The sequence below is a fragment of the Ursus maritimus genome, unplaced genomic scaffold (assembly GCF_017311325.1).
Source record: "Ursus maritimus isolate PB19 unplaced genomic scaffold, ASM1731132v1 scaffold_1, whole genome shotgun sequence".
NCBI classification, from domain to species: domain Eukaryota; kingdom Metazoa; phylum Chordata; class Mammalia; order Carnivora; family Ursidae; genus Ursus; species Ursus maritimus.
The window spans coordinates 6450929-6473564 of NW_024423343.1; the positions used below are offsets into that span (position 1 = coordinate 6450929).

At 46.3% G+C, this 22636-nt stretch overlaps 1 protein-coding gene and 1 long non-coding RNA gene across 4 annotated transcripts in view; both read right to left on the reverse strand.

Moving 5' to 3' along the window:
- SPP2 (secreted phosphoprotein 2) overlaps positions 1-16331 on the reverse strand; it is a 22481-nt gene extending 6150 nt beyond the window's left edge. The window contains exons 1-6 of one of the 3 annotated variants that reach the window (XM_008690302.2): positions 16038-16331; positions 15812-15936; positions 9263-9385; positions 8036-8140; positions 3284-3338; positions 505-602 (exon numbers count right to left, since the gene is read on the reverse strand). In XM_008690302.2, the coding sequence (XP_008688524.1) occupies positions 532-602; positions 3284-3338; positions 8036-8140; positions 9263-9385; positions 15812-15936; positions 16038-16119 (561 nt within the window). In that variant the 5' untranslated portion in view covers positions 16120-16331 and the 3' untranslated portion in view covers positions 505-531. Of the gene's footprint in view, positions 1-504; positions 603-3283; positions 3339-8035; positions 8144-9262; positions 9386-15811; positions 15937-16037 lie in introns of all 3 variants that reach the window. The other 2 variants (XM_008690301.2, XM_040638757.1) reach the window with 2 other exon arrangements.
- Positions 16332-19953: 3622 nt separating this feature from the next.
- On the reverse strand, positions 19954-22126 carry LOC103662652. Its single transcript, XR_568528.1, has 2 exons — positions 20602-22126; positions 19954-20316 (listed from the first exon to the last, which is right to left on the reverse strand). It is a non-coding gene; the product is annotated as an uncharacterized LOC103662652 (long non-coding RNA).
- Positions 22127-22636: the final 510 nt, after the last annotated feature.

Consider the following 22636-nt stretch of genomic DNA (forward strand, 5'->3'; position numbering starts at 1 on the left):
AGACAACAGAGACGGTCACCGGTATTTACATTATTGATCGAGGAGAGGAAGGCAGATCCAATTTCCTGAATCTGAGGGCTGAACGTCCAGGGCGCAAAAAGCAGACCACAAATGGGAGGTGAGCAGAGTGGGGCAGCAGCCAAAGACTACGACTATGTGGAGAAGTTCAGTGCACAAGGAGGGAGGGAGGGAGGGAGGGAGGGAGGGAGGGCAGCTGCTGGGTTGGGGAGAGTCAAAGGAGGGGCTGTTCTGTCTGTCTGTTCGGTCTTCAGCTGGACAGTTGATCATGTCGGTGGTTGACAAATACAAAAGCCACAGGAGAAAGCTCAAGATGTGTGGGGTGGGAGAGACGACCAAGGGAGAGTCTGGGAGGAGACCAGGCAGTGGGAAATGAGAGCTGAACGGCGGAGTAAGACATTTGAGGACACGAGGGCAGCAGCGTTAAGGCGAGCACTCCAAGCAGCTTCTATTTTTAAATACACATTTTTAACTGTGTCCCCTTACCTCGAGGCTGTTACTCAAAGCCGGTGTTTATTCTTGAAGTCTGTGCCACGTGCTTGGGTACCCTCGATTCCCAGGAGGTAAGATCCCTCTCAGGCTCCCTACAGATGGAAGGACATACAGGCTCTGTCATCACACCAAGGTCTGAGACAACGCAGTCCCCACGACGATGAACAGTGGGAAGAGGTGTGACCAGCATAACCAGACCCACACTGCTGAGAGATGCCCCAGAACAGGACAGCTCTGTCTTCCTTACCTGGCTCTCCCTCACTCTCCGCTGTATGGTGTCACAGCGGAACCCATGCTAATTTCTCTCCGTGTGTGATCTGTCCCAGCCACTACTATAAGCCTCGAGGGCAGGGACTGTCATAATAGTCTTTCAGTCCCCCATGAGATCTGCCCAGTGCTTGTCACATGCATTTGGTGAAATAAATTAAATTGTTGTCTTCGAAGCAGTCTCTGAGATGGCTGCATAGCTGTATCCATGATGTTCCCAAGGCGCAATGTGTTTTTAAAATTCAGCTCTGGAAACTGAAGGCTTCAGAGGGGCAGAGGTGGGGGATTGGCTAGCCCGGTGATGGGTAGTAAGGAGGGCACGTACTGCACGGAGCACTGGGTGTTATATGCAAACAATGAATCATGGACCTTGACATCAAAAACTAAGCATGTACTGTATGGTGACTAACATAACATAATAAAAAAATTTTTTAAAAACTTTAGAAAAAAAAGCCTCAAAAAAAATTAAAATAAAATAAAATTCCTCTCTGGAATTACCTTCTGAGTCATATAAACAAGGATCAATCACATTAATTTATATCCATAAAATATTTTTGGTCCCAAATGGCATTTTCCCAATGTAGTAGGCAGCCTCCAAGATGGCCTCTGGGTATTCACACTCAAGTATCCCCCTCCCACAATGGACCAGAGCTGGTCTGTGTGACAAATAAAATCACAGAAGGGATGATACACAAATTCCAAAATTAGGTAACAAAAGACTACATCTTCTGTCTTGAGTGCTCAGTGGCTTGTTCATTCTCTCTCTCTTTCTCCCTCTCTCTCTCTCATCATTGTCTCTGGGGGAAGACAGATGTCGTGTTTTGAGGACATTCAGACAACCCTATGGAAAGCCCCACAAGGGGTGAAACTGAAGCCCTCAGTCCAAGAGCCCATGAAGAGCTGAAGCCAATAAGCACATGCGTGATCTTGGAAGTGGATCTTTCAGACCCAGTCAAGCCTTCAGATGAGATCACAGCCCCAGACAACATCTTATCTGCAACCTTGTTAGAGACCCTGAGTCAGAACCACCCGGCTAAGCTGCCTGTGGGTTCCTGACCTTCAGAAACTGTAATATAACAAAAATTTGTTGTTTTAAACTGCTAAGTTTGGGGATAATTTGACACACAGCAATATACAACTAATGCACCCAAGTTGGTTATTAATCTGATTAATTACATTTATCTTGGCTATTTCCAATCAAATCCAAGAACAAATATTTTCCACCACTACAGCGATTCAAAAGAATGGGCCATAGATTCTCAAGGCAACACCAAGCAAGAAGTGTTCAAAAAATGTCCTCGGCCATGGTCCCGCTGTTTGAACAACTATATGTTCTCCCAAAGCAACAACTCAGAGGTGTCTAAAACCTTTTTGTTTTAAATCAAGCCTCAGGGGGCACCTGGGAGGCTCAGTCAGTGAAGCATCCAACTCTTGGTTTCAGGGTGTGATATCCAGCCCCACATCGGGCTCCAGGCTCAGCTTGGAGTCTGCTTGGGATTCTCCTTCCACCTCGCTCCCTGCTCTTGGTCTCTCTCTCTCTCTCTCTCTCTCAAATAAATAAGTAAAATCTTATAAAAAATAAATTAAAAAATAAAAAATAAATCAAGCCTCAAATTATAAGCCCAGCACTTCAAATAAATTGCAGTATGCCTAGTGAGGATCAAACATGGAGCTCAATGAAATATTAATATCTGTGTTACTCATTTTAATGAAGAACTCCAAAATAGGGTGAAATGCACAACCCTTCTGGAAAACGGCATTGGCAAAAACAAAAGCTGGAGAGACTGACATATCAAAGCATCCTGCACTGACTTATTAAAGTCCTATCTCTGCCACTCGTTACCTGCATCCGAGTCCCACGTTGGCCATAGAGCCTCGGACACACTACAGGAACTCACTAAGCCTCAGTTTGCTCATCTACAAAATGGGAAGCAACACATGTTGCCTCACAGGATGGTTGTGAAGAGAAAGCTGTGTCAAGCAATTAGCACAGAGTTAAGTGTCTTGTGTATGACATCAGCACCAAGAGTTACTGTTCATCTCCTCTGCAGAAGCAGGTCATAGGACCCCTGGTTCGCAGATCTATCCTGAAACTTAAATGAGAGGGAAACTGATCTGTAAAAGGGAGGAAGTACATTATCATTAACTTCACCTGCTGGCCCCAAAGTAGTGCTGAGGGTGGAGGGCAAGCAGGCGTTCAAGAGAGTTTGAGCTTTTTCAGAAAATGCCCCAAAGTGAGGCAGGAGGAAAGGTCACGAGCACTGGGTGTTATACGCAACTAATGAATGATTGACCACATCAAAAACTAATGAGGTACTATATGTTGGCTAATTGAAATTAAAAAAAAAGGAAAAAAATAAACAAGAATGTTTATTTTCTGGAATTGTATAACTGTTCAAAGGTTATGTATTGATGTTTCCAGTTTTAAATGACCCACTAACAGAACTTCAATATGAAATTGTTTCAAGAAAAAAAAAATCATTAAAAAGAGCAGATCTCAACTTACCACGTAGGTAGTTGTTTCTCCATTTAAAGGATTCCAATATGTCCCCCAAAAACATCTAAATCAATATAGGCATCGGGATACATCAACACATGAAAGAGAGAAGAAGGAGACACTGTAAAAAATGCAAATATTATCTGGAGGACTGTGATGCATTACGTAATTCATTGTTAGTGAAATAAGGCAACACATTTTATTAAATAACTTTACATGGTGTCAAACGTGTGTGTCTAAGAAAGCACATGGGAAGAACCACTTGCATGAAGTTTAAATTGCCTAAAAACTTTCCACTGGGCTCAGAATGTGCTCCCAAATATTGGGGACCAAAAAGATGGCACCTTTCATGTGAACTTGCAAACAGACTGCATTTAGACCAGATGTGCAGGGTTCCTGACTGTGAAGTTCCCACAAGGTGTTCAGTTTGGAAAAGGCTTGCACAAGAAGTCTTCAGGAAGCCACTGAAAGCCCACATAACAACATAAGTCCACACACAAACTCGCACATGAATGCTCACTGCACCATTATTGATAATAGCCAAAAAGGGGAAGGAACCCAAATCTTGCTCAACCAATGAATGGATAGATCGAACATAGTATATCCGTACAAACCATCTTATCCAACACTAAACACCAACGAAGTTCCGATACATCCTACGGCAGGTATGAACATGATACTTAGTGAGATAAGCCAGTCACAGAAGGGTACATGACTCCATTTATACCAAAATGGCCAGAATAGGCAAATCCGTAGACTCAGAAAGTAGACGAGTGGTTGCTGGGAGCTGGGAGAATGGGGAGCACAGAAGGGCGGCCCCTGGGATGAGGTTTCTTTTTGAGGTGATGAAAACGTTCTGGATTTAGGTAGTGGTGGTGGTTGTACCATCTATGAATATGCTAAAACCACTGAACTGGATACATTGTAAGGGTGAGTTATATACTATGCGGATTATAACTCAATAAAGGTGTAATTTTAAAAAGGTGGGGGATGGGCACATGACCAAAGCCAGGCCAAGGGAGTCCTGCATCTCCAGTGGGGCTAGAGAGAGATGCTCCCTTTTCCTCCTAAGTTTCGAGAATCTGAATCTGGAGCACCTTGCTTCTTGCTACAAGGAGAAATGTCATCCGCAGTAAGAGAGGGAGAAGAGAAAGGGGAGGTTGGGGGGGCAGGGCGAGGGAGGAGGGGTGGGGGAAGGAAGGCGGAGGGAGGGGCAGAAATACATGTGGTGTTGAACGCTCCTATATTAACTGGTCTGTGAGGCCAACTGTTCCCGGTCCTTTCTGGGAATGTGATCCGGGGACGGAGCCCATTGGGAGCGTAGGTGACTTGTAGCTGAATTTCTATCATTGGAAATGGACCACAGCAAGTAAATCAAGTGCCTGTCACTTCCCCTTCCCTGAGCTCAGAATTCTGTTAGTTCTTCTTCCTCAGTTTCTCCCTTTGGACTGTTTCTAGGTCTCTTGGCTGAAGCCTTAGCCAAATCTCATCCCATCTACTGCAAACCAGGGTTTGTCAAAAGCCGAGTTCACTTGGCAGCCTCCAGGTGTTAGCATCGCCCTCTGGCCGGGGACGAAACCACTCGGTGTTTGTCTGGGCGCTCCTGTGCCATCCAGAGCCCTTCCTCCTCTCTCTAGTTCACTTTCATAATTAACACATATAATAGAGACTACCCGCAACACAGATATGTATTTGCTTAAGGAGAGAAGAATATTAGCAAATTTAGAAACTTATTTCCTCTAATTTCCTTACAGCTTGTAACTTTTTAAAAATCATGTAAGGGGAAAATGCAAACTTCGTACATTCAGCGGTTTCTCACATTATGTCTTCACAAGATAGTTTTCATTTGATCGAAGTCCTTATTCTTCATATTTTGGATTTGCAGTCTTTTTCTCCATGGTTTGCACCTTTCTTCGCATTATGTTCTTTTCCCTGGAAATTTTTCTAGAACCTACATATGTTTTTCAAATGATCTTCATTTTCGCTACTGGATTTTTTTTGTTGTTTTATTTCTTCTATTTCCTACTTCCAACAGTGATTTACTTGTTTGAAGACGAAATTCATCCTACTCTATTCTCTTTTATGTTTGTAATATCACCGCTAATTTCACTGAAAATGGTTAACAGCTGTTTTCTTTCTTTCCTTTTTTTTTTTCTGTTTCGTATAAGAAATCTATTTCAGAGTTTCCAGGAATTACTTGAAATCTCCATCTGCTTTCTTCTTCTTCCCTTGAATTATGGCATTCTTTAATTTAAGGAATTTTTTTTTAATTTGCTCGTTAATTCTTCGCGATTTCCTGATCTTTTTTTTTTTTTAAAGATTTTATTTATTTATTTGACAGAGATAGAGACAGCCAGCAAGAGAGGGAACACAAGCAGGGGGAGTGGGAGAGGAAGAAGCAGGCTCATAGCGCAGGAGCCTGATGTGGGGCTCGATCCCAGAACGCCGGGATCACGCCCTGAGCTGAAGGCAGACGCTTAACCGCTGTGCCACCCAGGCGCCCCGCGATTTCCTGATCTTTGAGGAACATCTACCTGAGAGTTTATTTTCAAATATTGTTTGTTTCAAGGGCCCATTTAAGTTAATGTCAGAGTCTTCCTACAAAACTTGGATTGGAAAAAAAGTGCAATGTCCTCACTATGCAATGAGAAAGTTGCAACAGATTTGTGGGCTGTGCGATCAGAATCAACTTCCCAAATCAGAGATGGAAAGGGGGTTAAATGGGGGGGGGGCAGTTACTGAATTCAGTTCAATGTGTTAAAGGTCATAGAATGAACTAGAGTCCATTTCCCAACACTCACTACTAATTCCTGGCACCTGCTAGCGTTCCCTGTCACCTGTCCTGCCAGCCTCCTGGAGCCCCCACCTGCTCTTAGCCAATAGGCCCATAGCCATTAGGACGAAGCCAGAGATCCTAGTTCATCCAGAGATCCTAGACATGACCCCTGAGGCCCAGCCTGACTTCCTCTCCAGATCAACCCTTATGCCTCTGTCCCGTATTTTGCTCATGGAGGTCATCAAGATTTCTGTCCATTCCAACCCAACCAGCTTCTCATGCATCAGGGAATCCCTTTTTGACCCCTTTGTGCTCAGAATCGGTTTTCCTCCCTCCCCTCCATACCTGTCCCCTTTGTCCTGATGGAAGTTCTTGATGTGAACATCCCCCAGGGAAGCTCTCCTGCGCCCAGATGAGATTATGTCCTCTTGACATGTGCCCCCGCATGCTGGCCTGGTAGTCAGGGTCACCCCTGCTGAGTGGACCCCCATTCCTCTACAAACTCCATGGGGCCTAGGATTGCTTGTCTCACTCCTCACTGTCTCCCTGGCTGTTTCCATAGAAGCCACAAAATCAATGTGAGCAAAATGTTTGTGAAATGCTGTGTTTGGTCCTTGTCATTGCTGGATTGGCCAGGCCACAAGTATGCAAGTATGTCAGCATGGAAACACACCTGACTTCCTAGATGCCTCAGTGGAGTCTAGAAAAGCTGGCCCTTCATACTTACCCTAACACCCAGGAACTAGATCCTGGAACCATGGCTCCATGCAAAGCCCAGAAACCACCTGTGGACTGATCCGCAAAGGTGCCAGTGTGCACGAGATCAATCGAACATTTCTGCGGAGAAGTTCCTAGCACCTGGGCTTAGTCTTCCTGCACCTGTCAAACTGTCTCCTGTCGTGGAAGCTCCCAGCCATTAGCTTCCTCACATCCTGATCCTACAATGGACTTCCAAGCAAAATATTTAAGGTGTATGTTCATAATATGGGAACATTAACTTTCATGTATATTTCTTGAAGCTGCATTTTCTTTACTCTCTTAATGTAATTTTCACCTGCAGAATGAAATCTTGAAAAACCGAATAAAAACGTGAGTAGAGAAAGATCATCATTGGACAGATCCACCTGTACCACAGTAGAAATATTTTAAAATACCAGTCAAAAATGTTATCCCATTTTGAATAATAATATAGCAATTATGTTTTTATGCCTAGTTGGAGTCAAGAAATTTCCTCCTCATATCATATTCTTGACCTCTCTTCCTCCGTTCTCTTATATTCATTCAACAAACATTTACTGAACATCCACCCTGTATCAAACATTGTCCTAGACCAACAAAAGGTAACACTCTTTGCCCCTCAGGAGACATACATTCCAGTAAGGAAAGCAGTTAATAAGCAAACAGACAAATAAATATGTAATATATGTTCATGTCAGAAATTTACATATTGTTAATTTTACAGAATTATTGCAAATCAATTTCAATACATTTGGGGTGGGGGGACCCATGTCCTGCCATTCACCAAGCATCTCTTGCCCACCAACTTACTCAGTTCTCTCTGCATTATTCTGTGGCTTTTCCTCCTGGCATCTCACAGATGAAGAAGCGGCAGGTCATGGAGTTAAGCACCCTGACGTAGACTGCAGAGCTGCTGAATGGTTTTGAACTCTAGTCCAACAAAAATGCCCCTCCCACATCCGTCCACTAAACCACAGTGCCAGGGACCTGCATACTGAGATCTAAAACGTTAAAGATTTGCCAGCTGTTGCTTTAAGCTATTTCCAAATCTCCGGGAAATAAAGACAGAGTAGGACAGAGGGAGAAGAGGTTGGACAAGTAGGGGAGATTCCAGCCGAATCAGCAGAGCTGTACTCGCCCCTGCCTGGGTGACGTTCCCGTGATTCTGTCACACTGGTCTGCTTGTCACAGACCCACACAGACCCTACCAGGCGCTGTCCCGGAGGACGCCAAACCCCTGGTCCTACCTCTTCGCTGCTGTTAGACTCAGAGCTGGAGGACCAGCGGCAGCGAACCCACACGTCCTGCACCTCTTCGGCGGACACCCGCACCGTGCTTCTGCAAACAGCGGCCTGCTGGAAAAGAAAGCACTGGGTTCAATCCTCAGCCGCTCAAAGAAAGGGGTAGGATCTATGTGAGAGTTCAGGCGATACCGGAAGGCCTGACAGAATGATGCAAACAAAAAGGAAAAATTCATAGAGGCAGTTCATGTTTCCAAAATGAAAATTTCCCAAGACAGAAGCAGAAAAAATTGAAACATTTAAAGACCTGTTAGGCACTTGGTGTATTACAAGGCCCCCCGGGAGAGCAGCCATTCCCTCCAGGAGCAGGGGGCGGGCTGCCTCGAAGTTTCCCAGTGGAACAAAAGGAAGTGGGAAGAACCCAAAGGACTTTGTTCTCTTCTTTGACCTCAGATTCCATTAGGAACAGACGCTGTAACACTTAGATTTGAGTCCTTCATAAAACAGTCACAAAGAAGTCTCATGAAACAAGTAACAAAACAAAGGATTCCCCTTTTCGAAATTTACACTGTTGTGAAGGGACCCTGACACAAAATAACCCATCAAGTAACAACCTCATCAAGGAACAAACCCCCGAGAACTCATACATCTGAACACAAACATTCTGGAAAGCAAGGGTGCTGGCCTGCTCCACCAGACCCTTGCCCATGGGTGTTAACTAAGTATGGGGCCACGCTCTGGTCACTGCGGACACCACACTGAACACACCGTGGTCCTGACCCCATGAAGCCTGAGCCAGAGAGGAGGAGGGAGTCAGATAATACAGGACGGGCAATTGCAAAATAATGCCACTCACGCCAAGAACACAGCTGGTGTTTTAGATTCATTTAAACTGGAATTTGAAACATCTCTGGAATTTGCCTTTGGGGTTGGCCTCTTTGTATTAACTGCCTGGAACCATCCGTTTCAAGATGCAGGAAACTGAGGCAGGGCTTCAGTAATTTGCCAGGATCATTCAAGACCACGGACTCCAGAGCCCAAGTCCTCAACCACTGAGCCGCACTGGCCCTGCCCCGGGGAATACAGTATGGACACAGCTGGCGCCTCCCAGTGTGGCCGGATGCCGGCAGGGGCCACGCTCTCCTTACGACTTGGAACAGCTCCAGGTCATGGAAGAAGCGAGGTGCTTCATCCTGCTAGTCTCTGGGATATGGCGTTTCCTGCCTCACTTACCACGTAGTAGCCCCTTTGGAAGTCACAGCTGGCAGGGTCTTCTCCAGAATCTCTCCTGCATGTTGTCTCCCGAATGCCAAACTCTAGGTCCATGTTCAAGCTGTCCTGATCCAGAACGTTGACCTTCCCAAAGACAAAGCGTCAGTTTGCCCGGGTGAGCTTCTGAAGTTTCCAATGCTACAAATGTTTCTCCCCGCACAGGAGAGAATGTTACAGGCTCCTTCTTGGGGGAAACTGTTAAATGGTTTTAGCAATCCCCCAGTTCCACTCCCTCAGTCTGAGACCAGAAGCGCTTTTGCAAAGGAACATAATACTTCATTTAAAAAAATGGAATCAGAACTTAGGTGTCTGAACTACAAGGTCAATGTCACTTCTGATGACTTAATTTACAGTGGATCCTCATGATTCAGAGCTTCCATTTTTACAAATGTGCTTACTCACTAAAACGTATTCATAACCCCCAAAATCAATGCTCAGCGTCCCTTTCCAGTCATCCACGGACAGGCACAGAGCGGCAAAGAACTTGAGTTGCCCGTGCACACGTTCCCAGCTGAGATCAGATAAGGCAGTGCTCGGCCTCCTAGCTTCCGCTGTCATACTGCACACTTTCAGGGTTTATTTTGGACCATGTTTTTCTCATTTTTGTGGGTTTTTTTCCCCCTTGGTGATTTTGCTGTTTCAAATGGCCCCCAAGTGTAGTCCTAAAGGGCTGTCCGTGCTCCCAAGCACCAGAAGGTCTGGATGTGCCACATAGAGAGAAGATGTGGGTTAGACCAGGAGCAAGGGTTCCGTATGCACTAATACAGTGCTCGTGGTGACTTTCTAGAACACAACTACTGCAAATAATGAGAATCAACCGTGTGTATTTAAGGGTCATTTTCCTAAAAGAATGCCCCATGATTTCTTAGTAATCCCTGATATAAGAAATTAAGTGGTGCGTACATTTCTGCATATAGTACTACCCAGTCCTACTTCCTGTTTGATCAGTTGTGGCCCGTGAATGAGTTTACACAATCGTCTACTCCTTTCCACCAAAGGTGGGATCCTGGGGGAAACTGCCAAACTTCGTGATGAATCTGTGATGCTGTGATGACATGGAAATCCTATGACTTAATGAGAGCCCGCAGTGTGTCCAGCTTAGGCTCCAGCTTAGATTACAGCCACACAGTAAACACCTTAAAGAAAACGAAGCAAGGTCGTTCTAGAAGGTTATGGTGTTATGAGGGAACAAACAACACTATAATGGGGGTCAGGGGGAGGAAGTAGCTACTGCAGAGAAGGTGCCAGAGAAATCCTCCCAAAGAAGAAATATTTTCCGCTAAGGCTCATAGAATGGAATGGGAAAGAGCCCATTGTGTGGAAAAAGCAGGGCCAATGTCCTGGGGCAGAATAAGTCCAACTATTGTGGCTGGAGCAAAATGAACAAGAGGAGAACGGTACGCCATGATGTGTGAGAGATGGGGTGTGTCACGGAATTTATGGTCCTGTCACCGACGGGACGGTGTTTAGATTTCATTCTCATTGCAATGGGAAATTCTCAGAAGGACTTAAGAGCTAAGATGTGAATCACCATGGCTGCTGCAAAGAGACCACACTGGGGCAGGAACAAGATGGCGGCAGGGAGGCTGCCATGGCCCAGTACCCGACCACACCCCCAGGCTCCAAAACTCTCGTCTCTTTCAGTCCTCGAGCCCACCTTGTGACAAAGCCGAGTCAGCAGCTTCCCGGTGAGGGTAAGGTAGGGAGAACCCTCTGTGAGAGCACAGATCACTCACACGTTGGGAAGGACGGGCACAGGTAGAACACTGTGTTTGGGAATAAGTGACAAACTCCAAGCCTGCGATGGGGTGGTGGGCTTTGCATCTCCTTCTGACAGTGGGTGAAGAGTGCTCATAGAAGTAGAGTTTTCTGGAAACAAGTAAGACTAGAAATTCAGCCTCAGCAGTATTTATTACCACATTTATTCATAATTTTAAAATATTGGATAATAAATCCGAGTCTCATAAAAAAAATAAAGCCCTCTTCTGCTGGGGCGTGTTGCTGGGGCTCTCCACCCTGATCGAGCTCTAGCAATTTCCGTTAAAGCAATCCAATGAAAACAAACTGGCAACACAAAGGCTTAGTTACAAAGATGAAAATGTGGGATTTTTTTTGAGTACAGATAATTTTATTGAACTATGAGATGAGTTTGCAACCTTTCTTTGCATCTTGAAGCACTCTGTTCAGAATAAGGAGAAAAGCCTAATGGTTTTGCTTTTTCATCCAAACTCACTTCCCACGCAAATCTCTACTCTGTTGTTTGAAAAAGGTGGGGCAACCTGAATGCTTGACGATAAGGAATCAACTAGAGAAAATCCCAAATCCAGCATTGTTGCTGAAGTAAACTGTGGGACTTTACAATTGATGTTACACTATGCTCCTGTTTTTCTTTTAAAAAATATGTTTTATACCAATATATGAAAAGGATCCAAAAAGACCTTCCCCCACACGCTCATAGTGGGTATCTCAGAGGAATGGATAATAGATAGTAGTTTTGGCTTTTTCTTTCTTGTTATATTTTCTAACTTTTTATAATGAGCATATTTTGTTTTTTTATTCAAAAAATTAATAAAAATATATGAGCAATAAAAAACCCATAACAATTCCTTTTGGTGATTATAGTGGTTAATTTTATGTGTCGACTTGACTGGGCCATGGTGCTGAGATATTTGGTCAAACACTCTGGATATTTCAATGAAGGTGTTTTTTAGATGGAACTAACATTTAAATTAGTGGATTTGAGTAAAGCAGACATCCGCCATAATGTGGGTGGGCCTCATGCAATCAGTTGAAGGCGTGGATAGAATAGACTTTTTCCTGAGCGGGAAAGGACTCTGCCAGTAGACTGCCTTCAGATGTGAACTGCAACATCAGCTCTTTCCTGGGCCTCCAACCTGTCAGCCCACCCTACAGATTTTGAATTGAGCAAACCTCCATATAGTGTAAGCCAATTCTTTATTTTTTTTTCTTTATTTTTTTTTTAAAGATTTTATTTATTTATTTGACAGAGAGAGACAGCCACCGAGAGAGGGAACACAAGCAGGGGGAGTGGGAGAGGAAGAAGCAGGCTCATAGCAGAGGAGCCTGATATGGGACTCGATCCCAGAGCACTGGGATCACGCCCTGAGCCGAAGGCAGACACTTAACGACTGCGCCACCCAGGCGCCCCAAGCCAATTCTTCACTATGATAAATCTCTCTCACTCATTCTCCTTCTCCCTCTCCCCCAACATCTGTCTCTCTCTCTTTCTCACACACACACACACACACACACACACACATACACACGCAGTCTATTGCTTCTGCTCTGGAGAAGCCTGACAAACAACAGTGATCACTGAGGTTTTTCCAACTATGATTGGACAAAAAGTGAAGAGCAGGCAGGCTGGCCGAGAATAATTTAGAAAGCCCAAAAGCAAAACAAAGCAAAGATGAACGTAAAAAATGGACAGCGATGGACACACACGTACAAAGGATCCCAAACCTTCCGCGGCTTCGCCTCGGGCTGTCCCGGAACCCAGCCACCCCCACCCTCCCTGCGCCCAGGCCCCGCTCAGCTGCCCTCCGTCACTGCCTGCTTCCGGCAGTCACTGTCTCAGGGCCCTCCCTAGCACCCCACTCCTCCCCCAGCTAGAGAGACCTTTTCCAAGTGCAGCGATCTGCCTGCACTTCTGTATATGTTCCATGGTCCTTAAAACAGACCTCAAACTCCTCAAAGTCATGCCCTGGGCAGGGCCACCTCATGTCCCAACTCAGACCCACTTCTCTGACCTCCTTTGGCCCTAGCCCGACTCTTTCTCAAGGTCTTTGGTCCTTCAGGTCCCCCTCACCGTGGTCTCCCCCGCGGCCGGAAGTCATGTCACTGATGGAGCCGTAGCTCAAACATGGCAGCCTCCCCATCTGACAGCTGCCTGAGCCCCAGCCCAGCCCAGCCACACCCCTACCTGTTTGGTTCTCTCCACAGGCCTCCCCACTCTCTGGAACGAACTTATTTGTTTGTGTACTCGTGCACCCCGTCCTCCTGTCTTTCCTCCCCTTCCTCCATCCCTCCCCTCTCCCTTCTTCTCTCCCCAGTAGAACCTGAGTTCTGTCCTCTTCTCTTCCTCATCCCGGCACAAGGCTCATGTCCTCCACCTTTCCTTTTCCCTGTGCCCCTGAGGAAAGAATCTGAGGGAGCCCAGTGTCCACGTCAGAGCAAGGAAACCAACACTGACGAAGTCACATTGTCTTGTCCTTTCCTGTCTTAAACTTGGAGCCCAAGAGATAAGTCATTTAAAATCAATTGCAAGAGTACTTGATCCAGGTCCATTGGTAAAACCCAGTGGTTCTTAACCCTGACTGCACGTGAGAGCAACCAGAAGAACATCGAAGAACATGGCCCCCACCCCTGCAGACCGAGACCTTATGAGTCAACCATCTCTCCTGGGCGTCGGGAGCTCCAGCTCCCAGGGATGCTGACGTGTAACAGGGTCCAGGGCCACTGGGTTCAGAAAGCAAACCCAGGAATAAAGGAGCAGAGCCTGGCTCTCCACCCTAAGTCCACTGACCAGCACCCCGAAACTCCTGCACATGACTGAACCACTTATTTCCTTCGGACATATTCCTGGAAGTGAAGCTGTGAGTTGAAAATTTGTAAATCTTTGCTATATTTATTGTTTCACACGCTTAGTCATTAGAAAAGGCTGATGAGAAGCTAGAACAGGCAGATTTCCAGAAAGAAGAGCAGCATACAGAGGCGGAGAGGCGTCTCCCGTGAGTGAACTCACCAAGGATCACACGCACGCATACGTAACCATGTTGTCTGGCAGGCACACGCGTGTCCGGGCTCAGGTGTCTGATACAAGACGGTGCCCGTGCCAGAAAGTGCCCTGGGGGACGATGCCTCCTGCAGGCCCATCTCCACAGGCCGCATTTCCACGGGGTCCCTCAGGACCTGTCCTCACGCTCTTGTTCACTCAATTAACCACTACCTTTCTTCCGCAGTGAGTATCAGCTACCTTACAGGTGCATTTAAACCGTTCATCTGAGAGCCCAGCGAGAGGACTCTGGTCCCCTCACACCACAAGTGGATTTCATTAAATGCAAAAGATGGAAGCCGATACAGCCAGTGTGCAAAAAGCGGGTTCTTTATTCTGATCCTGCGCTCTACCAGAAGGAATTCACCCTTCCAGGGCTCCCAAACCACGACATCAGGGCCAAGAACCCCACTCTGGCCATGACAGCCTGCTCCTAGGCTGGGCCCCTAGCTAAAACACAGCCCATGATCTCCATGACCTGTGGCCCAATTAGAAAAGCCACCCTGGGTGACTCAGTCAGTTGAGCATCTGACTCTTGGTTTAGGCTCGGGTCATGATCCCAGGGTCGTGAGATCGAGCCCTGCAGCGGGCTCTAAGCTCAGAGGGAAGTCTGCTTGAGGATTCTCTCTCTCCCTTCCTTTTGCTCTTCCCCCTGCTCGCTCTCCCTCTCAAATAAATACATCTTTAAAAAGAAAAGGAAAAGACAAATGAGACAAGTTAATTAATTTCCCAGGAATCTGGAAATGAGAAAGTGAGCCAGTTTCTGAACAAGGGTCGAGATGAGTGTGCTGTGTTTCTGGAGATGAGAGCTAGGAAGCCGTGAGCCGGGCGCTCTTCACAGCAGGAAAGGGAGCAAGCTCAGTGGGAGCTAAGGTGGTGCCTGGGCCGGAGGGGAGAGGCCAGTGGCAGCAGAGAGAAAGCGGTGGCCTTCCGTCCCTACATAGGCGTCTCTGCTCCGGCCCCCGTGGCCTGGCTGCACAGAGCTGTCATTCGTAGGACCTGTGACTTTACAGAACCTCTCCCACGTCCTATCTTAGCACCCACTAGCCTGGAGAAATTTCTGTTCCTACCACACCTGGACCGTAAGCAAGCCCCAAAATCCCCTGCAGACGGGGGGGGGGTGGGGGGTGGGGGGGGTGACTCCCTGCCCAGGCTCCTCATTTCCTTTGAAGCAGATTTCTGCATTTCTTTCTTCGCCAATCACAGACCAAGTCATTGGAAGCCAAGAAAATTCACATTTTCCCCATTTCCCCAAGCTAACAGGAAACAGACCATTACCAAACCGACAAAGGAAGGTGGGATTTGGGGACTTAAAAGCCGGAATTTTTTGCCTCTGAGTATGAAGAGCAGGACTGCTGAAATCCAAAAAGCCTCGTTTCTAATAAACGAGCAGCTCTTACTAAAACATCTCAAGAGGAAACATGGGGGCCTTGGCTACGGAAGCAGGACGCACGCAGGGCAACATCTGGAAGAAAGAAGCCAGGCCAGGGGAAGACGCTCCAGGAGAACCCTGCGTCCAAAGTGGCTTGGAGGGTCTTAGGACAGTAACTGTTATTAAATTCTTTCTCTGTCCAGAAACAGTACAAAAGAGAGGATTAGCTACTATCTCTTTAAAACGGAAAAATGTTTAAAGTGTGCCCAAGAGACAATCAATCAATCAATAACAGAAAGCAGTAGATTTAAAGAGGCATCAGGAGGATGGAATACGTACTTACCCTTTTTAAGGAGCTTCTGAATGCCCGGAACAGATACGGGCTCAGGGACTGGGAATTCACTTTTGCCACAGACGCACGGAGGGCTTCCCTCAAGGAGGACGAGTCATAGTCGTACACCGGGAAACCTGGAGCCAAAAGCACACGGGGACACAGTGAGACAAGGCACAGGGGCCAGCACGGCGTCACAGCCTCAGGGGCAGGGGGCCCTTGTCTCCGAGTTCCTTACCTGTGCAAGGCAGATAGTTCACTCCCAGCACGAACACGGTCAGTACCGTCATCACCATCTTCTCCGTTCTGGGAAGAGTCATTTTAGTTCAGAGGCTGCGAGATCGTTCCTATGCGTTTGGGGGTGACCAGTCCAGCTGAAGGCAGCTCTTTATCAACTGGGGCCTGGCTTGCTCTCTCTGACCGGGGCAGTCTGCCGCTTAAACAAACAATTGATCCTGGGGTCAGTATTCACTGCTGGCTCTTCCTATGGAAAAGTTCCAGTTTGAGGCTACTTTTGAAGTTCTGACCTCAGGATGGGACTCTAGCCCAGGGCGCAAGACAGCAAGAGGCTCGGGACTCTGTGTGCGCTGTTTGTTTTTCTCTATTTTAATTACATCCACATGTACCGCTTGTTTCTCTTCATTTTAATGGCATTTTTTAGAAGGGAGGGGAGATGTAATCTTATTTTCAGCAAAACCGTGAATTTTAGATTTGTCTGTTCAGTTCTCTCCTGTGTTCCTAAAGATCTTGTAGTTGACTGTGTATAGAAACTATGTGGTTATTTCAAGATGTTTCTGGAAATCCTGACCGTAAAGGAGAGGACCTAACTAGGTCACCCAAGTACACGTGCCGTGTGCGTAGCTTCCTGTCGACCAGTCTTCTCTGCTAGTGGACGTTTTTGTCCTTCACCTGGATGGTAAGGCATTGGCATGTTGATGATTCTCACGTGCTGTAAGAGCCCAGCGTAGCTGGGGAATATGAAAAAGGGGAGATACTTTATAGTAAACCGTGTGTGTTACAAGCAGGTGGCTGTGTTCTCATCCTTCGAGTTCATTCAGGAGAAGCTGTATTGTGCTGTGGCTCAGAAAGACCTAGCCTGGCATCTTGGCTCCACACTCATCAAGTGTCTGCCCTTGGGCACGGTGCTTAATGCCTCAACTTCCTCATCTGTAAAATGGGCATAAATAGTAACATATAAAGGGTGTTATTAATCGGAGTTCTCCAGAGAAACAGAACCAACAGGGTGTTTAGAGAGACAGAGAGAGGGAGACAGAGACAGAGAGAGAGTTGTGTTAAGGAATGGGCTTACACCTGGTGGAAGATGGCACGTCTAGAATCTGCAAGGTGGGCCGGCAGGCAGGAGACCCAAAGAGGGCTGCAGCACAATGCAAAGGCAGTCTGCTGGCACAACTCCTTCCTGCTCAGGGGAGGTCAGTTTCTGTCTATTGATGCCTTCAACTGATTGGATGAGGCCCACTCACGTTATAGAGACTATCTGTTTTACTCAAAGTCAGTTGATTAAAAAGTTAATCTCATTTGAGAATATCTTTGGAGAAACAGCCAGGAAAATGTTGGACCTAGTATCTGGGCACCACAGCCAAGCTGAGTCATAAAATTGGCCATCACATAAGAATGAAATCACTAACACTTGGAAGAGCCCTTGACCAATTAATTGCTCAATAAATGGTAACTGCTAGCTGAAATGGAATTCAATACATACTTTCTCGCATCTGTTATGTATAAGGCGACGGGTCCAGAGAACAGCTTACATGAACGAATGATCTAGCTCAGCCTCTTACACAGGCAACTATGAGCGCCAGCAAGGGAAGCATCCAAAGGATGCACCCCTCCTGACCTCACTCCCAGGTGGGTGTGTGTCTGAACTGGGCGTTGACAGAAGCAGAAGCACCCACAGGGGAGGAGGGGACCAAGGCCAGGGAGACAGAGCAGGAAGGAGAGCTCTGGGGAGGGGACTGCGGCCATTGACCAGGGACACGGTGTGGGGCAGGATGTTGGTCAGAGGCAGGCCAGCCGTTGTTACCCGCAGGAAGGACGAGGAGGAGACCATGGGTCGACTCACCAGCACCACTGTGCCCTGCCCGAAGTGTGGGATCAAGTATGAAATTAATGCTACCATGTGCAGCAACTCGGTGAATCAAAATATTGTCTCTGTTTTGCCTGCCCTCTGCACAAAGGGTCAAAATCATGCTTCTGATGACTTCACAGCCTGGCCAGATCAGGGATATTTACTGCTCTGATCCCAAAGATATTCTTTCTACAGGCCTTCCTCATCAGCACGTTGTCACAAAGGTTATTCAAAATCCCTGGATGATCTCAGGGTCCGAATGTCCATTTACCCCATGCAACACTTCTGGGTCCAGTAGCTTCTGGCCTTATCTGGGGCCACCCGCCTTCCCTCTCTAGGCTCCAGTCATACAGTTGTCCTTGCAGTTCCTCGGGGACACAAAACAAGTTCCATCCCACAGCCTTTCCCTGATCCCTTCTCACAAACAGTGATGACATTCCTCTTGCTCCCCCACGTCAGCTCCTTCCCATCATGCGGGCATCGGCTTAACTAGCACCTCCTCAGAGAACTTTCCTGAGCACCCCCCGCATCATCTCCGCTTCCCCCCTTCCCACCACTCATCACAATGCCTGGTGGTCTCGCTTGCTTGCTTGTTATTGTCCTTCACCTCTAGGAGACCACGGTCTCCGCGAGGCAGGGAGCGTGCCCTGTCTCGTTTGTTCAACACCACATCCCAGACAGGAGCACACGCGGTGTCTCTGAACCTTAATCCGGGTCTTCCCGTTTGGAGCCTGCACGAATTTCTGGGGTGCCAAAGGTACACAAGGCCGTACGCTAAGAGATTTGTAATTCTCCTACTAGCGGTACCATCTGTCTCCGAACTCCAAGGCCTCGTTACATGAGCAATACCAATAAAAGTAATTGCAAAAGAATAGAGGAGATTAAGGAGACAACAATAAACTAATGTTGCCAGCGCAGGGCTGTTGGTTTGGTCTGTCGCTGGCTGGGGCAGGATAGATCACTGCAGGGCTGGATCCCCGTGGCTGAAATATACAACGCACGGGGCGGGCAGAGCACGTGCTGGTTGGTGCTCAGAAGCGATGATCTAAAACTGCATCACGGCTGCTAAATAAACCCCGAATAGTATATATAAGCCATATGTTGAAATCCAGGCCATAATGATGTTGGTGTTTTGTTTCGTTTTGTTTTGCCTATCTGCAGAAAGGCATACAGCATTAATTCCAGCAGCTTTCTGCTCTTCCAATAAAAATTACTTAGGTGAACTATTAAAAGTGATGTGGCAGTAAGTGAAGAAGCTTGCATAGATTTTTTTTTTTTTTTTACATAGCCCCTGGACATTTGTATTTATCACAGGAAGCTTAACGAGCAATTGGGAAAAGTTTGGGAAAAGACGAGTGGACATCCATATCACAGACTATCATCTTTATCCTTTCTCTTGAGATTGTTTCTTTCATTCTTCATCTCTCTAGTAATATTACACTTCAGAAAAATCATGAAGTTTAGAGCAAATGTAAGCCAAATGTTCATCTGGTCCGTAAATGACAAATTTTGCCTCTATCTTGCAATTTCGTATAAGAACATGGTTTCTCAACCCCTGAACGCCACTGTCAAGATGTACCTTGATTACCTATGGTCACAACATTTCCAGGACCACAGCATTTCCATGTCCTGGAAATTATTGTAATATTTTAATTATGGCTTCCTATAAATTTTCACTTATTTTGATTTTGGTGGGATGTGTCCTATGAAAGTTTTTTTGTTTGTTTTATATCCTACTCAACTTGTTTTTGGTTTCTACTAGTGTCATCTTTAGAAAGTCTTCAGGTTAAAGTCATAATTGTTTACCTATATGTTATAATTTCCTGTTTTACATTTTAATTATTTAATTCATTTGGAATGAATTTTGATAAAAGTTGTGAAGTAATGATTTAACAACTTTTTTTGTATAAAACCTCTCGTATCTGGGGTGTACAGTCACTTCTATTTCTTAACCAAACCATGACAGATAAGAGGATGTGCTTCACCAAAACAAAGGAATTAGCTAAGCACAAGGAAGGTTCAGTTTGAATCAGCTTCAACTTCATCTGACCAGAAATTCAAAACCAGATTAAGGGACAGTTAAGTTTATATTTCATATTAAAAAAAAAAAAAAAGGTGTGATGATAGGCAGCCCAAAGCTTTTTTGGAGATTCCACAATTATCAGGGACCTGGACTTCTTCAGGATATCCTATCATTATGGTCCAAAATGGCAGCCAGAGCTCCAGCCATCACATTCTCTTCCATGTAGCTTGAAGAAGGAAAGAGAAAGATGGGCCTCTTCTCCTTCAGGACACTTTCCAAAGGTCACACACAACATTGCTGCTTACATCTCATTGGCCAAAAATAAGTTACCAAGAGATTTATGCTCCACAGTAGACAGGTGACGAGAATCTCCAGGAAGACAATTATGCAGGAGGCTAGAAGGCCACCCTTGAATAGAGAAAAGATAATAGTAATAAAGAATTAAATAAAGATAAAGAATACTGGGATTCAGACCCTTCGTGTAGACTTTGGAGTTGCATTTCTGATTAGTACAGAGAAAATTAAGCAAACGTTTTTAAATGACACATTGCTATTTCCAGGAAAAATAAACATTTGCTCAGAAAAGGATTCACTTAGGAAAACTTTGGTTACAGTGTGGTAACCAACATCATCCCCCAAACCACAGTAGCTTAAACAATCGAATCTTATCTTTGCCTAATGCTACACACTCACTGCCAGTTGAAAAAGGGACTCTCGTCATCACAGTCACAAAAGGACCCGGACTGATGGAGCAACCATCTTCTGGAACGTGGGTGATTAGCAATGCCAGATGCAAAGAGAGCCCTGGAGAATTTCACATCAGTAATGAAATGCTCTGCGGCTTGTTGGCCAGATCTGTCGCATGACCCCGCCTCACCTCAGAAGCCCACCCTGAAGGTAGACTCCCGAATACTTGACATAGAGCAACAGTGGCAACGACAAAAGGATATGCCACGTTGCTGTGAAAAATAGATATGGTCATGATCCCATGAGCACTGAACGTGACGGCTGGGAGGATGGCAGCAGCTCTGGGAAGTGTTTCCTGCGTGGAGGTGGGGGTGGGGATGGGGCATTAAAAAAAGGAACCCTCATCTTCCACAGTAGGAAGTCACAGGAATCAAACCATCCACAAACAGCAGCATAAGCCTATTATTTAGAAATATGAACGTAAAAAAGCAGAACAAACAGGCAAAAGACTTCCGAGGGTTTGTCTCCATTCTTCGTTAGGCACAGACTGTTATTTTCCACTCTCAGCCTCGCGGCGCTTTTTGGCTTTTTAAAATATGTCAAATATTATTTTGGAAGGGAAAGAAATTAAATTTCAAATTTCGAGAGTGGGAGGAAATGCCTCAAATATTTGATAGCAATCGTCTCTTTATCTGTTGAACGCACAACACCACATGTCATCCTCTCAGGAACAAAAGCGAGGAACACAATGAGAAGCCTTATGGGTGTCTTTGCCCCTCGACTCCGGGTGCTCAGATCTGGAACAAATCCTGTGTCTGTTTCCATTTCCACAAGCAGCAAATAAGCAGCATTGGAGAGCAAAGCAAACTGCAGAACTCAACAGCCCCCAAAGGAAGGGTAATTTGCAGACTTTTATACTTCCAGTCACCGTGTCTAATCCCGTGCTCACCCCTGGAAGCACAACAGCGTTTCTAAGAGACAGGAATCCAGAGAATTCTAAAACAACACTCTTCCCTTTTAAAAATGTAAATCAATGGACGTTTGCGGGCTCCACCACTGAATGCACGCCAAGGATTTATCGAAAAGCTTCCTTGATGCTTCCAAATTCTTGGGATTGCTTTGTGCCGTCCTGCAATTAACAAGAGATACTGTATGTTTTTTCCTACCTGGTACGTTAAGGCTACTTTCAGACCAGTCATTTCTCAAGCATAGGCTTGTCTGAAGAACATGGGGAGCGGGAGCTCTTTGGGGGCCAGCTTCGCTCTGTCCTCCTCCAGGCTTCTGGAAGGGCAGCCAGCCCCTGGGGACTGAGGCTGCTCGGCTCTTTTCATTGACTCACATAGATGTGAATAACGGTGAGAGTCTGGCATCTTGTCGCCAGACGGCCTGCGCAGCCCTGTCTTCCTTCGGACAACCGTGAGGAAGGTGATGGTGGAAAAGACGCGAGGTAAGGGAATAAAGAATCCATAAAGCCATCTCAGGACAGTGTCCTGCTTCTCAAGCCCAACTTCTTGCTGCCTAATCCTATGACGCCCGTTGGAAACCGAGAATTCCCTCTAGTTCCCTGCAGGAGTCTCATCGCTTTCCCTCCTCCCAGGCAGATGGAGATCCTGGGCCAACTAGGGAGAAGGTCATGTTCTCAAAGAGACAAAAACAAAGTCATGAATAATTTCCAACGTGTTCCCCTGGTTTTGTGCAGTTGCTTGGAAGTTTGCCATGTGCCAGGGCCCTGCCGAGCGCGCACATCCCACAACCACCCGCGGAAGGATACTGATGCCACCCCCTTCGGGCAGGCAAGATGGCAGGGCCCAGATGTAGGGCTAATGGTAGAGTTCAGTGTGTTGTCCTGCCATCTTCTGCCAGGCACACTTTTCACGGCCCTGGGGACACCATGGGAGGCTTGGGGTCATCTACTGGTAGAGCCACAGCCTAGTAAGTAAAGGCTCAACAGGAATTGTTGGGACTTTCTCCTTCGTTTGACTAAAACCTCCTTCCTGGCCTTCGTCCTGGCCAAGCACTTGCCCTCCCAGACTCGGCTCAG